This window comes from Gadus morhua, chromosome 11 (assembly GCF_902167405.1).
Source record: "Gadus morhua chromosome 11, gadMor3.0, whole genome shotgun sequence".
Taxonomy (NCBI): Eukaryota; Metazoa; Chordata; class Actinopteri; order Gadiformes; family Gadidae; genus Gadus; species Gadus morhua.
In genome coordinates, this window is record NC_044058.1 from 18,863,115 (window position 1) to 18,877,996 (window position 14,882).

General features: G+C 47.6%; 1 protein-coding gene across 1 annotated transcript in view; it reads left to right on the top strand.

Moving 5' to 3' along the window:
* Nucleotides 1–14,882, top strand: part of LOC115553395 (TGF-beta receptor type-2) — a 28,775-nt gene that overhangs the window by 906 nt on the left and 12,987 nt on the right. Inside the window, exons 2-3 of the mRNA XM_030369575.1 lie at nucleotides 4,811–4,961; nucleotides 5,720–5,928. Coding sequence (XP_030225435.1) covers nucleotides 4,811–4,961; nucleotides 5,720–5,928 — 360 coding nt within the window. The remainder of the gene's footprint in view (nucleotides 1–4,810; nucleotides 4,962–5,719; nucleotides 5,929–14,882) is intronic.

The following is a 14,882-nucleotide window of genomic DNA, read 5'->3' on the forward strand; positions in this document are numbered from 1 at the left end:
AAATAAAAATTAAAATAAAAACTTGTGCACAACATATACCAACATGTGCTGCATTCCCCGCAGCAGTAGTAGCCTATTGATTAAAAACAAACCAAGGACTATTAGGCATTTAACTACCTCACCGTACGTTCACACTCTCTCTGCTGCCTCCTGTTAAAGTGGTGTTAGGATCTTAACGCTCACTTTGGCAGGGGTTCATTCCAACACTGAAGTGGATATCACCTCCATAAACCTGGCCCTTTCCCTGCCAGAATCAGGATCCATTTGGATCCATTTGTTTATAGAAGTACTTTCCCCCAAAGAGGATTTAAAAAACCAGCACTGGCTAATGACCAACCCAAGTCAACCTGACAGCTCTGTTCGCGGCCATATAAAACGTTGCCTTATTATAGCTGTCAGGCCTAAACGGTTTATGTTTACGTCTTGGTCTGTGGAGAACGGCAGCTTTGGTCCTGGTGTGTGGGATTTCCCCTTCCTATTAACACATTAAAATACCAGCTTCACGCTTTCTTACTCCCTTTATTCTTCTCTGCTCCATCTCTTCTTTCCTCACTATGCTCCCTTGTGCTAAGTCCATCTCTCCTTCCCTTTCTGGTGGTGGCTGTTTTGTTCCAGCTGCCCTCCCACGTTAAGGGGCCTTCATGTTCAACCTGGAAACCCCACATACCGGAGCACTGTGTGGTCCTGCTGTATTGTCTGTGACAAACAAACACACACACACACACACACACACACACACACACACACACACACACACACACACACACACACACACACACACACGCAAACACACACAAACATGACCACAAACACACATGAGCGTGAGCACCCACACACACACCACACACAAAGAAAACATCTCTCATATGTCCTCAGCAATTCTAAAGCCGCACGCACACACACATATAAATACGCAAACACAGGACCTTCCACACACATACACACACATGACCCCCGCCCTACCTCCCCCCAACCAACACACACCATCGGTGAATGGGAGGGCGTGGCTGCCCCCCCCCCCCCCCCCCCTCCCAGAGAACCCCCCCCCCCCTACTTCCCAGCAGGTTATCTCAGCCCACTGCACTGTTATCCTCACGGCCCCTTTTGTTTCCCTCCCCTGGATGTGGGTGACCATCCGCTCTCCGGCCTTCTCAGGAAGCTCCCGGTTCCTTCCTCTCCCGCGGCCCCTTCTGGAGCTCCTTCCCTGTTGATGCCCCCCCCCCCCCCACACACACACACACACACCCTGTTCGCTGGGTTCATGATGTGCATGTCCAACTGTGGAGAGAAGAGAAAAGGTCATTCAGACCGACCTCTCCCCGAGTTCTTGAGATTTGTCGACTTTGCGCGGCCAGGCCAAAGTTATTCACAGAGAGAGAGAGAGAGAGAGAGAGAGAGAGAGAGAGAGAGAGAGAGAGAGAGAGAGAGAGAGAGAGAGAGAGAGAGAGAGAGAGAGAGAGAGAGAGAGAGAGAGAGAGAGAGAGAGAGAGAGAGAGAGAGAGAGAGAGAGAGAGAGAGAGAGAGAGAGAGAGAGAGAGAGAATCTGTTTCTTTTCCCCTGAAAAACAAGAGGAGTGGTGGAATAAAAGGGAGTTGGAACGACCCAGGAGCGACAGCAGATTAGGAGGAAGTCACGGCAAGGGATGGGATGGGAGTGGTGGAGGAAGAGGAGACAGCTTGTTGTCAGAAGAGGAAGTGAGGGAGGCAGGGAGGGAGGGAGTGCGAGGAGAGGAGTATGACTTTCAGCAGAGGGGCGCGGGCCCAGCGCCCTGCTGTGAGAGTAATGCATCCCCTTTCCAGTTGTCTTCCCTCATTTGGGGGACAGGAATGGAGGGCAGACCACCACTCTGTCCTGTACCCGAGCGTGTTCTGCTTCCCCGGTTCTCCTCCGTCCTGTTAGGCGGGTTGCAGGCGTGCCGTAACGGGTGGTCCTGAACCCGTGAAACCAGGCGCTTCGAGAAACAGACAAAATATCCCGGAGCGGCAGGGACACAGACGACCTCCGCAAGTTACCCAAACACCGGCAAGAACCACCATCTGACCACTCCCTCCTATCACCAACCTCTAACCCGCCTCCACCCCCTCCACCACCCCCTCCACCATCCCCTCCACCCCCTCTCACTCCACCTTCACCCCCTTCACCTGTGCTCCCTTTCATGACAACCACGTTGGAACTAGCATTGCCTTTTTTTTTTTTACCATCTCTAGTGTTTAGTTTGTAGTTCGTTTTGAAGGAAATCTGCCCCCTTTTTCCACTTTTGTTTAAAATGATTTAATCTTCGGAGCGTTCACCTGACTATGATCTCTCCTCCAGCCAAGGAAATCTGCCCCATTTTTCCACTTTTGTTTAAAAGGATTTAATCTTCGGAGCGTTCACCTGACAAAGATCTTTCCTCCAACCATGACTCAATCCTCTCTCTGGGATTTTCCATTTTCATATCAAAAGAAAACATGAGCTTCACACAGAGCGTGGTTAAGCAGTGGTGTTGGCCAGGCTGATCGATCAAACTACCACGGAGGAAAAGGAGTACCTGAATGGTTGTCGTTGAATCAATTTCAACCAATAAGATGAGCAACGGCGTTGAATTGGCTCGGGAAGAGCGACACATGATCTGTGTGTGGGATTTCAACGATGCACCGTTGAAGCACGGCGTGAGTTCACTGCAGAGGTGACAACAGTGGACTGAAACGCGTTCTGCTTTTACAACTCTTTCCTGTTCCATTACGCCCTGGATCCACTTCAGTTCCCCTCGCTGCGGCCGGCGCTGGGACACTAAATCACTCGCTTTTTATTCCTCTCCAAGGGTCAGGGGTGGGTGTATCCTTACCCGGGTACAGCACAAAGTCTGCGGCTTCCCTGATGAAAGTGTGTGTGTGCGTCTGTGTGGGGGTGTGTTTGAGTGTTGGTGGGGGAGGTTGGGAGAGTGTCTTGAAAGTCAATTACGAACCCCGTCCAAAGAATATGGTTTACCATAATCTCTTCTTCTCCAGCTCTCCCTCTCTCTCACTCTCACCCTTACTCTTACACACACACACACACACACACACACACACACACACACACACACACACACACACACACACACACACACACACACACACACACACACACACACACACACACACACACACACGTAAATTGCCAGTATTTCTGTCCAATCGATCTATCTCCCATTCTTTATTTTCTTCTGAAAACCCAGTCTTGGTTAAAGAGTGTGTCGTGTGGCTTCCCAAAGCTCTTTAAGATATGTGCCTCCAGACTGAGGCTGTGATAGGGCAGAGTGAGTCGGAGTAGGCTCTCTTCCTAACATTGTTTTGTCTACCTCCTGATCTGCAGGGGTTACTTGCAGTTGAACAGAGACAGAGCTTTTACCATGGTGCATTGGCCCATAATCATATCTGATAGTCTCTTCCTTTGGAATCTCCCTGAGTTGCAATGTGTGTGTGTGTGTGTGTGTGTGTGTGTGTGTGTGTGTGTGTGTGTTCACCCGTGTGTGTAGTTTTCGGTTCCTTCATGACAGCAGATATGTATTCACTTTCTACTTGTCAGTTGCAAGTGCCCTCGTTTAAGCAAAACGATCATAGTGAATAAAACGGGCAGCATCTTCGCCACAAACACACACTCACACACACGCACACACACACGCACAAACACTTACCAGACACTTAACACACACTTAACACACACTTAACTCACACACTTAACACACGCACAAACACTTACCACACACGCTTAAAACACACTTAACACACACTTAACACACACATAACACAAACACACTTAACAAAGACGGTCTTAAAGGTGTCTAATAATAATAATCATTTATTTTTTTAGAATGGGTAACAAAAAAGGAATGTGTTCACATGAGTCAGATGATAAAAGGCAGGGCGTTGGATCAGGGCAACAAGGCCAATGAAATATTCATCGTCAAAAGAGTGTGATCTGTCCCCTGGAATGCACTACGATGCCCCCAACCAACGACTAGGGCGTTCGTAAACCACCCGGTACTTCATTCACCGCATTGTCACAACTCCTACAACGTGTACACAGACAGATGAATTACATTTCGAACACCTTCTCTCCTGATTCCAGACTACTAGAAGATATCGTTGCTAAAATGTTTCATGTGTCTGTCCCTGTCCCTAGAGCAAGTCACAGAAAGACTGTATAATTCAATATTCAATATTCACCTTTGGCCGTCGTGAAAGACACAAATGTCGTGCAGTCGTAAAAAAACGATTCAAATGATTTAATCTGTCAATGTAACACGCACGCATTTGCGTGTCTGCGCTCAAACCACCACCGACTTCAAGCTCCAGAGACGTTTGCTCGCCTTGGGACTTCTGTTCCCTCTCAATGTATAGCACATTTACAAAGAAGAGCAGCCAGGCTGTTTTCTATTTTATTTTATTACAAGTAGTCGAATGTCCACACCTGGTTCGGTGCTTGACCCAGGTGTAAGGGTGCTGATGTGAAATCCATCCCGTGAACCTTGGCTCCTTCAGAGGGGTGCCCAGACCAGAATCGTCAAACAACCATTAAGAAGGAGATCCATGGCCTGCGTCTCTGCCCAGGGACGTTCCCCACAGACTTGGCATCGGTCCAAACCCGGGGATGATCACCGTGTATGTCTCTGGATGTTTTTCATCCTCGTTCTAAACAAGCTGGGGTTGTACGTGGCATGTGCCTAAGAGTTTAGCATTATCCTTAATTTGTTCAGTGTTTGTACGTGTTTGTATCATCACAATGGCGTCGACCCTGCTACAGCTGTGACCGACCGAGTCTTCTGTTTTCCCTGTGTCTTGTCTAGCCGGCATGTTCCACTCGGCCATGCCGCTCAAGAAACTGTGCAAGTTCTGCGACTTGGAGAGGTCCTCCTGCAATGGCACGGGCACCTGCTTCTCCAACTGCTCCATCACTGCCATCTGCGAGGGGGACGAGGAGATCTGCGTGGCCATCTGGTGTGTGTGTGTGTGTGTGTGTGTGTGTGTGTGTGTGTGTGTGTGTGTGTGTGTGTGTGTGTGTGTGTGTGTGTGTGTGTGTGTGTGTGTGTGTGTGTGTGTGTGTGTGTGTGTGCACCTATTTTTGTGTGTTGGTTCTTATCTGTCTGTCAGCACTGTCTCCATCTTTAGATCTACCTGGGTCTCTCTCTACCACAGTCTGTCTGGCTGTCTGCCCTCCTTGAACCCTATCAACGTGTTCCTTTGTCTGTTCAGAACACGATCTTAAATAGACCGGTTCTTAAACTTACTAGAGATTACTCTAGTGTGTGTGTTGCTATGCCTGCACCCACAATAGTAACATCTAAAATAAAGTGACACATCAATCATAAATTCATGATAAATATCCACATATCCTCTGCTTATCCAAAAGTGGTGGTTATGTTATGCTGGAAAAGAGTAAAAACAATTTGCTGGTAGACAAGGTTTAATCTACGTTTGTGTGTATTTCTTTTTTGATTTGTAAACAGTGCGGGGCGAAGTCTCCATAATCGTTTACAGTGCTAACATTGATTGTTGGATGACTAAACATTAGATCTCTCTCTCTCTCTCTCTCTCTCTCTCTCTCTCTCTCTCTCTCTCTCTCTCTCTCTCTCTCTCTCTCTCTCTCTCTCTCTCTCTCTCTCTCTCTCTCTCTCTCTCTCTCTCTCTCTCTCTCTCTCTCTCCCATTTCCCCCGTCTCTCCCCCTCTCCCCTGACCTCCCCCTCTCTGACCCAAGGAGGAGGAACGAGAGCAGCTTCTCGGTTGAGACCCTGTGCCACGACCCGTCCCAGCGTCTGTATGGCGTGCGGCTGGAAGACTCCAACAACACGGGGTGCGTCATGACCGAGAAGAACATCACCGGGGGGAAGAACATCACCGGGGGGCCGGCCTTCGTCTGCTCCTGCGTCGCCGACGAGTGTAACGACCACATGTCCTTCGTCCCCGGTGAGACACGCCACGCCCCCCGTGCCTCCCCTCCCCCCTCCTCCTTTCACAAGATGATGTCACACAAATTGGCCGTGAAGTGATACCCCCCACATCGCCGCAGAAGTCGGCGCTTATTGCTGCAACGCCGGACCTGGTCTGGATCAGACCTAAAGGGCTGATTATGGTCCCACGTTCACGCAACGCAAGGGGGTTACGGACCCCTTACGTCCTTGTGGACCCTCCTTGCGTCCACCGCAAGGGCCTGACGTGCGCCTCCCAGAAATTGTAACCTTCTTTCGAGGTGACGCAGCAGCAAGGGCTGTGATTGGTCCGCCTGCTAAAACCCGACGCGGAACCATAAAGGTTCATGAGTGAGTCGAAGCGTCTGCGTGGTCATTGCGTTGCGTGAACGTGGAACAATAATCAGCCCTTAAGGGAGTGCATGGGGGCATGCTAGCATGCTAATGCTCCCATCGTGTAATCTTTAGCGCATTAGCATGCTAATGGACAAAGAGTATGCGTGTGTGTGTCGGTGCGATAGCGTGCACCTGGTGCATGAGCACACCAGCGTGCTGCCCCCATTGTAAACCCCGAATATTTTTCTTTAGGGAAATGCACCCTCTTGTTTGTATGATTCTTGTCAAGTCAACTGGTGATACAGCTGCTGTAAATCGATGCGGGACTTCAAAAGGGACGCTACTAGTGTGTGTGTGGTGCTTCTGTGCTTTAGTATAAGGAGTTGGATAACGTCCCAGCCAGAGCAGAGGGTCATTGTTCTTCGCTATCACACTCTGAACTCTAGATAGGGACAGGGGATTTTCCACTTGTCAGTGTTTGTTTTTGAACCTCAGATCCTACCAACTTCCGAATCCCAACGGTTAACGGTTAACGGTTAACTCTGCCACGGTCAAAAGTGCCAAAGCAAACATTCAAATAATTTGTCTTGCAAATGGCTGCACTGCTATAACCTGCTCCCTCGATTGTTGGAGAGGAATCTGAATGATGAGCTAAACAATGCACTAATTCTTACAAATAAAAATAACAATTGTTAAACTTCGAGACGATTGCTTTTTTTTAAAGGTCCTCTCAACTCAACACATACGCATAGATGTTACTCACACAGAAGTTCTCTATTTTGGCCTATTCTCTGCCTCGCTTTTTTATAGCGTCTACTTAACTCCCACCCATTCTTTACAGCAATGAGTAAATTAGTGCTGAGAGCATTTCACTCACTCATTAGCGGTGGTGGGAGCATTTAGGGGTTACTGTTTTTTTAAGGCGAGTGGCTTTGGTTTTTACCAAGCAATGGTGGTGGGATGAGGGCATCACAAACAAAGTGAGAAAGTGGAAAAATACCCAAGAACATTGAAGGAATCCTTGCTACAATAACGTGCCCAAAAGTGGTGAATGTGTGGGTGTGAGAGGGCATGAGAGAGACAATTTTGTGATAGTTGGTAAACCTGTCTGTGTGAATCCATGGGTTCACAGCAGTGTGGTTTTCTGTGTGTGTGTTTGTGTGTGGGTTTGTGTGTTTGTGTGTGTGTCTGAGAGGAGGCAAGAGAGACAATTTAGTTATTGCCTGTAAACTCTGTGTGTACACACATGTGCACAGCAGTGTGTATCGGTGTGTGTATTCTCTTAATGCGTTTGTATGTGTGCATGTATGTGTGTGTGTACTTGTGTGTCTATTTTTCTCTCTGTGTGTGTGTGTGTGTGTGTGTGTGTGTGTGTGTGTGTGTGTGTGTGTGTGTGTGTGTGTGTGTGTGTGTGTGTGTGTGTGTGTGTGTGTGTGTGTGTGTGTGTGTGTGTGTGTGTGTATCTATGCTTGCGCTCATTCATGCACGAGGCCACGCACGCACGTGTGTGTGTGGTGTCCTAGAGAGCTCAGACACGCGGTTTCCTGTCTGTGTTTAACTCGAATCAGAACACATGGCTAGCAGGCCCCTCCAGACACCCTACACCTCCTGGTAGACGGGGCCCATGACGTAGCCCCGCTCCTGGGCCCTGCGTCTGCTGAACAACAACAGGAGGGAGGGAACAGCTTCACTATCTCACAGACAGCTATTACGCCTTTGGAGAATTCCTCCCGCCCTGCCAAACCGGGCTCGGGCTGCTCTGTTACCGTCTGTTCTGTGTACTGGCTGCTCTGTTTACTGGCTGCTTTGTTACTGGCTGCTTTGTTACTGGCTGCTCTGTTACTGGCTGCTCTGTTACTGGCTGCTCTGTTACTGGCTGCTCTGTTACTGGCTGCTCTGTTACTAGCTGCTCTGTTACTGGCTGCTTTGTTACTGGCTGCTCTGTTACTGGCTGCTCTGTTACTGGCTGCTCTGTTACTGGCTGCTCTGTTACTAGCTGCTTTGTTACTGGCTGCTCTGTTACAGGCTGCTCTGTTACTGGCTGCTCTGTTACTTGCTGCTTTGTTACTGGCTGCTCTGTTACAGGCTGCTCTGTTACTGGCTGCTCTGTTACTGGCTGCTCTGTTACTGGCTGCTCTGTTACTGGCTGCTCTGTTTACCGGCTGCTCTGTTACGGGCTGCTCTGTTACTTTATTATACTCTACTTCATATTTCTCTACTCAGTATCACTGTAGTCTTCTTCTTTTTTTTTTTTGGTTTATTTGAAACGGGGACCATGTACAAGGTCCATTAATTATTTGGAGTAAAAAGATGGCTTGTACCAGATTACAGCTAAAAGCTAATTTCCATCTGCCTGGGCAGGTAAGAAGAATAAAATATGCAATATTGCTCTACTATACTGTACTCTACTCTATATTACTGGTCTCTACCGAGCTCTACTCTAAATAGCTCTATAAACAGAGCCTCATTTGAGCATAATGCACTGAAGACAGCGTAGAGGAAGTTGAAAAGGAGTCCTGACTGACTTCATGGTTGAAACTGTCACCCTCTGAGGTCTGGCAACAGATGAGTAAGGGAGCCTGCAGAGCTGTTTCAATCTAACACACACACACACACACACACACACACACACACACACACACACACACACACACACACACACACACACACACACACACACACACACACACACACACACACTAGGGATGTGTCGGTCGCGACTGATTCGTTACAACGAACGAATCCCGAACGTGAACGACAAGAACTGGTTCCCCAAAACAAGAAGAACTGGTTCTTTGATTCTTTTTTTTAACATAAACCAAACATATGGTCACGTAAATAAAATATACAAACGAACAGAGCTCCGTCTCCCCGCGACTTCCATTGATTGAGTCTACAACTTTCTCAAAGATTCAGCCAATGAGAGGTAGCAATGATGTTGGAATGGCACCTGGGTAAACCAATGACAAGGCGGTACCGTCGAATATGCGCGCTCTCTCTGTCTGACGTATCTTGGGTCATACCATTCGACTCATATATCCCCCTACATTTTTTCGAAAATAGACTTGACCTCCATCTGTTTATTGGATAAACGCATTTCCCAATCCCAGGAGTCTTTGCTCCATTCTACGTCAATTTAAGAACAAACAAAGAAATTAAACTGCAGTTCGTATTTTTTATTTATGACCATGAAAGTTCTGTAATGCCTGAACAATGAAGAATTAAATGTAAAGTAAAATAAAATTATTAATGTAAAACCATGAATGAAATATAGAGAGTAAGCAAGTGGTATAAATATTGGTGGGACGTTTGACATACCAAATAGCAGGCATCTCCAAACGGCGGACTGCGGTCTTGACGGCAATATCCGGACCCATGACCAATTAAAAAAAAAAAAAATTATAAAAAAAGGTTTTTTTATTTTTTATTTTTTTTTAAGATGTAATCTGACGTAACGAACGAATCAAAACGAACGAATCAAATAAACGAATCGTTATAGTGAACTGAACTGAAAGAACTAGTTCCCGGAAAAGAATCATTTTGCCCATCCCTAACACACACACACACACACACGTGCGCATACAAACACACACATACAAACACACAGACACAGACACAGACACAGACACACACACACACACACCCAGAGCGATGAGGGTTGTGGCCCTTTCCTCCCATTGAGGATGGATGGAGCAGGAAGTGTGTGTTTATTGACTGGAGCAGAGCCACGGGTTCTTCCAACACATGGCCGGCGTGGTGGCTCCCAGACGGAGCATCCCTCTGGCGCAGCCCTCTCCTCACTGCGGCCAACCCTCGGGGCTCCGCGGCCACACGTTGCAGGGCGAGGTGTCTGAGTCAGGGCCTGCCGCCATGGGACCACGGGACATACACTGGGATCATAATTCATGGATAGATAGGTAGATCATTGTAACAATCCTTTATAGGAAATGACAGTGCCACTGCAGCTTCAAGGCAGTCATAACACCACACATTGCCTCAGATAGCTTCCATACCTAAAAAGTTGAAAAACAATAAATAAATAAATAAATATTGCAAATTAATTTGAGTTTAGTCAGAGTTGGTTTTTGTGCATTGTAAAACCTTATAGCAGCTGCTATACTAGACTTCCTGTATCTGTCGGTTTTGAACATTGGTGCAATCAGCCTCTGACTGAAGGTTCTGCTCTTGATCACCTTCAGGGCGTGGAGTGGGTGAGTGGGGTTACGGTCATTATTGAACCCAGTTTGCTCAGCATTCTGTCCTCTAATGGGGACACTAATGGGGACACTAATGGGGACCAGTGTGGTGACAGTGATAGGAGGATATTGAAATGCACTTTTCACAGGCGGCTTTTCCCTTAAAAAGTGGCTTTGAGGTGTACAATATTTCTGATGCATCAGCGCTACACAGCCCAAGTCCAGAAGCGCAAATCATCCAACACACACACACACACACACACACACACACACACACACACACACACACACACACACACACACACACACACACACACACACACACACACACACACACACACACACACACACACAGGGATGATGGTCTTCGGTGAGGCCCTGTTGTCTGAGGCCTATCAGAAACAGATGTCCTGCTAAAAAGGACATCTGACAGCAGAGCACCCTTTGTCCCGACCCTCTCTGCACTTATCGCGGTCCCGGGACGGCGTTCAAACCCGACCTCAGCTGGGACACATGTTCATCAGTGCTGTTTGTCATAAAATGCTACTCTGCCTGCTGTCAGTGCCGACGCTAATGTAGCCAATAATGCTAAGCCACTTGATTAATGGCTGATGCTTCATTGTGTCGCTGTCTCGTCGCGGTGGTGGTAGTATTCAAACCATTCCCGAGCCGCGATGCCAAGTCATTCCTCTGTGTTGTTATTTAATTATCTGGCTTGATGGTATCACCGGACTGGAACAGGCAGGATTAATGGGAATAAAATGGTACAAAGTACTAATGACATGGAAGGGCTTGTAAGGTGCAAGTTGTGTTTTGATCTCTCCGTGGCACGGCGCAGACACTAATCATTACCATTATGGTTCTTTCATTATTAAAAACCTCTTCATTTTTGTATTTAGCTAAACCAACACAGACATAATTAGCAGTGACATTTTAAAAGAGGCCAGCGTTCCTTTGGCTTTTCCGGGATTACGAACGTCGAAACATGAAAACTTTGCTAAAGTGTTTTTTCATGCCAGCAGTTGTCTCATAAATATGTAACCACACCCAGCCCTTACCAACAGCGTGCACCGCCTGAGACTTGAGGCTTGATCGGCGGTTTATTGGTTACAGTTGTGTTTCCAGTTGCTGTTAACCACAGTTTGACAACAGAGTGAAGTCATCAAGTACTGGCAGCAAATAATAATTTTCCACTGAGACAATTATTTATTTTTAACGGCGTTGTTTGATACGCTATTAAGTGCTCGTAATAAGTTCAAATCCGAATCCATTTCAGGGCGTTTTAAGGATAGAGATGTTTACATTTTGCCTGGAGGGGGTTATTAAAAAAAGAAAAAAGAGGAAATCAAGAACCAGAATAAAATATAACAGGGAAAGAAGCCGTTATTGGTCCCATTCTGGCCTACAAAGAGGAAGAAGAAGACTAGATGAGGAACTAGAAGGAGGAGATGATGATGATGATGATGATGATGACGAAGCTGAAGGCCTCGGGCTGATGGGAAAACATATCTGAGCCAGTGTATTCCAATCCGGGATCTTAAGACCTAATTAGAACAGTGATTCATTATCTCACTCTCACGATGGAAAGGGAAGGAAAAACAAACAAAAGACGCACAGAAAGATAAAGACAAGGAGTGATCCGGAGCCAAGACAATCCCAACTCAACGTTAAACGTTAAGGAGTAAGATAAAAAACAAGTGCCCGGGGTGTGACCGCAGGAAACGACGGTTGAAGAAATACAAACAGAGCGAAATGAAATGGAGAAGAGGGCTGACATTTAACGTGTTTACAGTCACGACTGCTGCTGCCCAGCTAGCTAACCGTTACCATAACGAGATATAAACATTGTTAAATATTGTTTATGACATTCACTTTTAGTCACTGTTGCCCCCTCTCCTACCCTCCATCCTAACATGATACCCTTCCGTCTGAATCAAAGCAAGATATTAATACACAGAGGTTGGAGGAACAGTCTATTGCGAGAAAGCTGGCCAACACAAAGTATAACAATGTTACGATAAGAAATGCAGATTTTTTATCACAGACAAACACAGGATTAGAAAAGGATTCTGCAGCGTATAGTCTGACTCCTGGACGTTCTATAGCACCACGTGTCTCCTTCCCACTCTCTTTCTTTGGCACAGCCTGAAGCATTCCTAGTCCCTGAATCATCCTGTCCTCTCTTGAATGTGCGGTCAAAGAGCCGGTCGACATCAGGTGATTTTCACACAGCGTCTTGCTTTATTAGGCCTCTTTAAAGGGAAGAAGGCTGCATACAAATGTATGACGACTGAAACACATGGGACTTAACCTGAAACCGACCAGTTCATACGAGAGAGCGAAAACACGCGCAAACTTGATGTCACTGAATCTCACTAAATCTTTTCATATAATATATTGAATATATCGATCCGTAATCCCATAATCATATGATGGGCTGTAATCCCAATCCCAGCGCTGATTGCGTTAGTGTGCGTTAGTGTGCGTTAGTGTGCATGAGTATGCATTAGCGTGCGTTACGGTCAACACTAGCCCAGTTTGGTGTCAGTGATGTGGTGCGTGCACCGATGCACTCTGCACACACACTGATGTATTTTCAGCGTGTGATGAGTCTCCTGTCTCCTGGCCTGACCCGGCCCCTTCGTGTCATACCATGAAATCACGTCTGGGCTGCCACTCAGCCCCCTCACTAGAGAGACTGGCCCCCCCTCACCAGAGAGACTGGCTCCTCTGTGAGGCCTCAGCTCCATCCAAGTCCTCTTGTTTACAGCGGCGCGCCACAGTCAATTAACGACATCCTGGACAGAGAAGACAGAGCCTGAGTCACACATTTTGGGGAAGGCACGACTCGGTGTTCAGACGCACACGTGTGCACTGTGCACCCACGCGCAGACGCTCACTCACACACATGCAGACAGACAGTAACACACTCCCACACTTATTCACAGATATACACACACACATATGCACATGCTGATTGATGCAGACACACACACAAACTCACACTGATTGATACACACACACATGCACGCACGCACGCACGCACGCACACACAGAAACACACAGAAAGATACAAGCACACATAAACAGTTAGATACGCACACACACACAAATTATTGCTGCGTTTCATTATACAAATTACACAGGCATTTCTTCTCCTGTTTTGAATGATTTGTTGAACCTCGTACAGTGAGAACATTCTGGCATGGTGATAGGAAAAGGCAACACGAGTTCCCTAACCAGTAGAACTCCGCCTGCCCGCCCAACTCCCGACATGTTTAACACGCTCACACACATACACACAAACACACAGATGCGCAAATACATGCCCGCCCTCATGCACGCACACACACACACACACACACACACACACACACACACACACACACACACACACTAGGGAGTCACTTTGAGTCTTTATAAGCCACAGAGCAAATATGCTTTTTATTCATTTTGAACGTACTAATGTGTTTGCAGTGCGGTATCTAAGCAAAAGCCCAAAGCCATTTATATAGTAAAGATCAAACAGATTTATGCGAGTGTGTACACGCGTGTGTGTGTTTGTGTGTTGTGTTTGCGTGCATGCATAAGTGCATGTGCGCATGTGCGTCTGTGTGTTTTTGTTTTTGTGTGGGAAAAAAGTGTGTGTTAACCGTTCGGGGGTCGGGTGGGAAGCGGGGGTGTGACTGAGGCTGGCGTTCACATCGTCCCGACACAGACGTACAGAGAGAACGAGAGAGGGACCTGGCCTGGATGGGGTCAGTCCAGAGCAGGACAGGCCATCCACTGTTCTCCTCCTCCTGCGCCGTGGGCCTCAGGGCTTTGGCCGCCGTCCCCTGCCCACTGCCAGCTGAACCAGAGGTGGTAGTTAAAGGCTTGGGCCCCGTGTGGTGAAGCTGGCCGCTGGCTGCACAGCCCCAGAGTCCAGAGTCGTTTGGCAGGCGGTGTCCACTGCAGCCTGCCTAGCGTCTAGCCAAGCCAAGCCCGCAGCCAGACTCATGGCCCGCAGCAGACACGCCAGTATGAAAACTCACACTTTGTTTTTGCGTGCGCTATCCTCGCCCCTTAAACGGTTATGGTGATCATTATGCTCAGTGGAAATAGGAGCTTAGAGCCGATCTTATTAAGAACACCCAATGAGCTGTAAGTGAGTCGTGTCTGAATGGGCTTGAAGGAGAGATCGCTGTCGTTTTGTAGGGGCTCGGATAATATTTGCCTGCGGTAGAGGAGGTGGTGGGCTATGGTAAGGTTATACAGGAATCCCTCCAGGCTGCTGACAGCTGTGGATGCGGATGAATGTGGGACTGTTTTTCTCACCGCATTCATTCAGAGTCCTAACTACTATACACCCTTCTCTCTGGCCTCCTATCCTCCCATCTCCTTCCCTCTCCTTCCCTCCTCTCCTCTCCTCTCCCTCTCC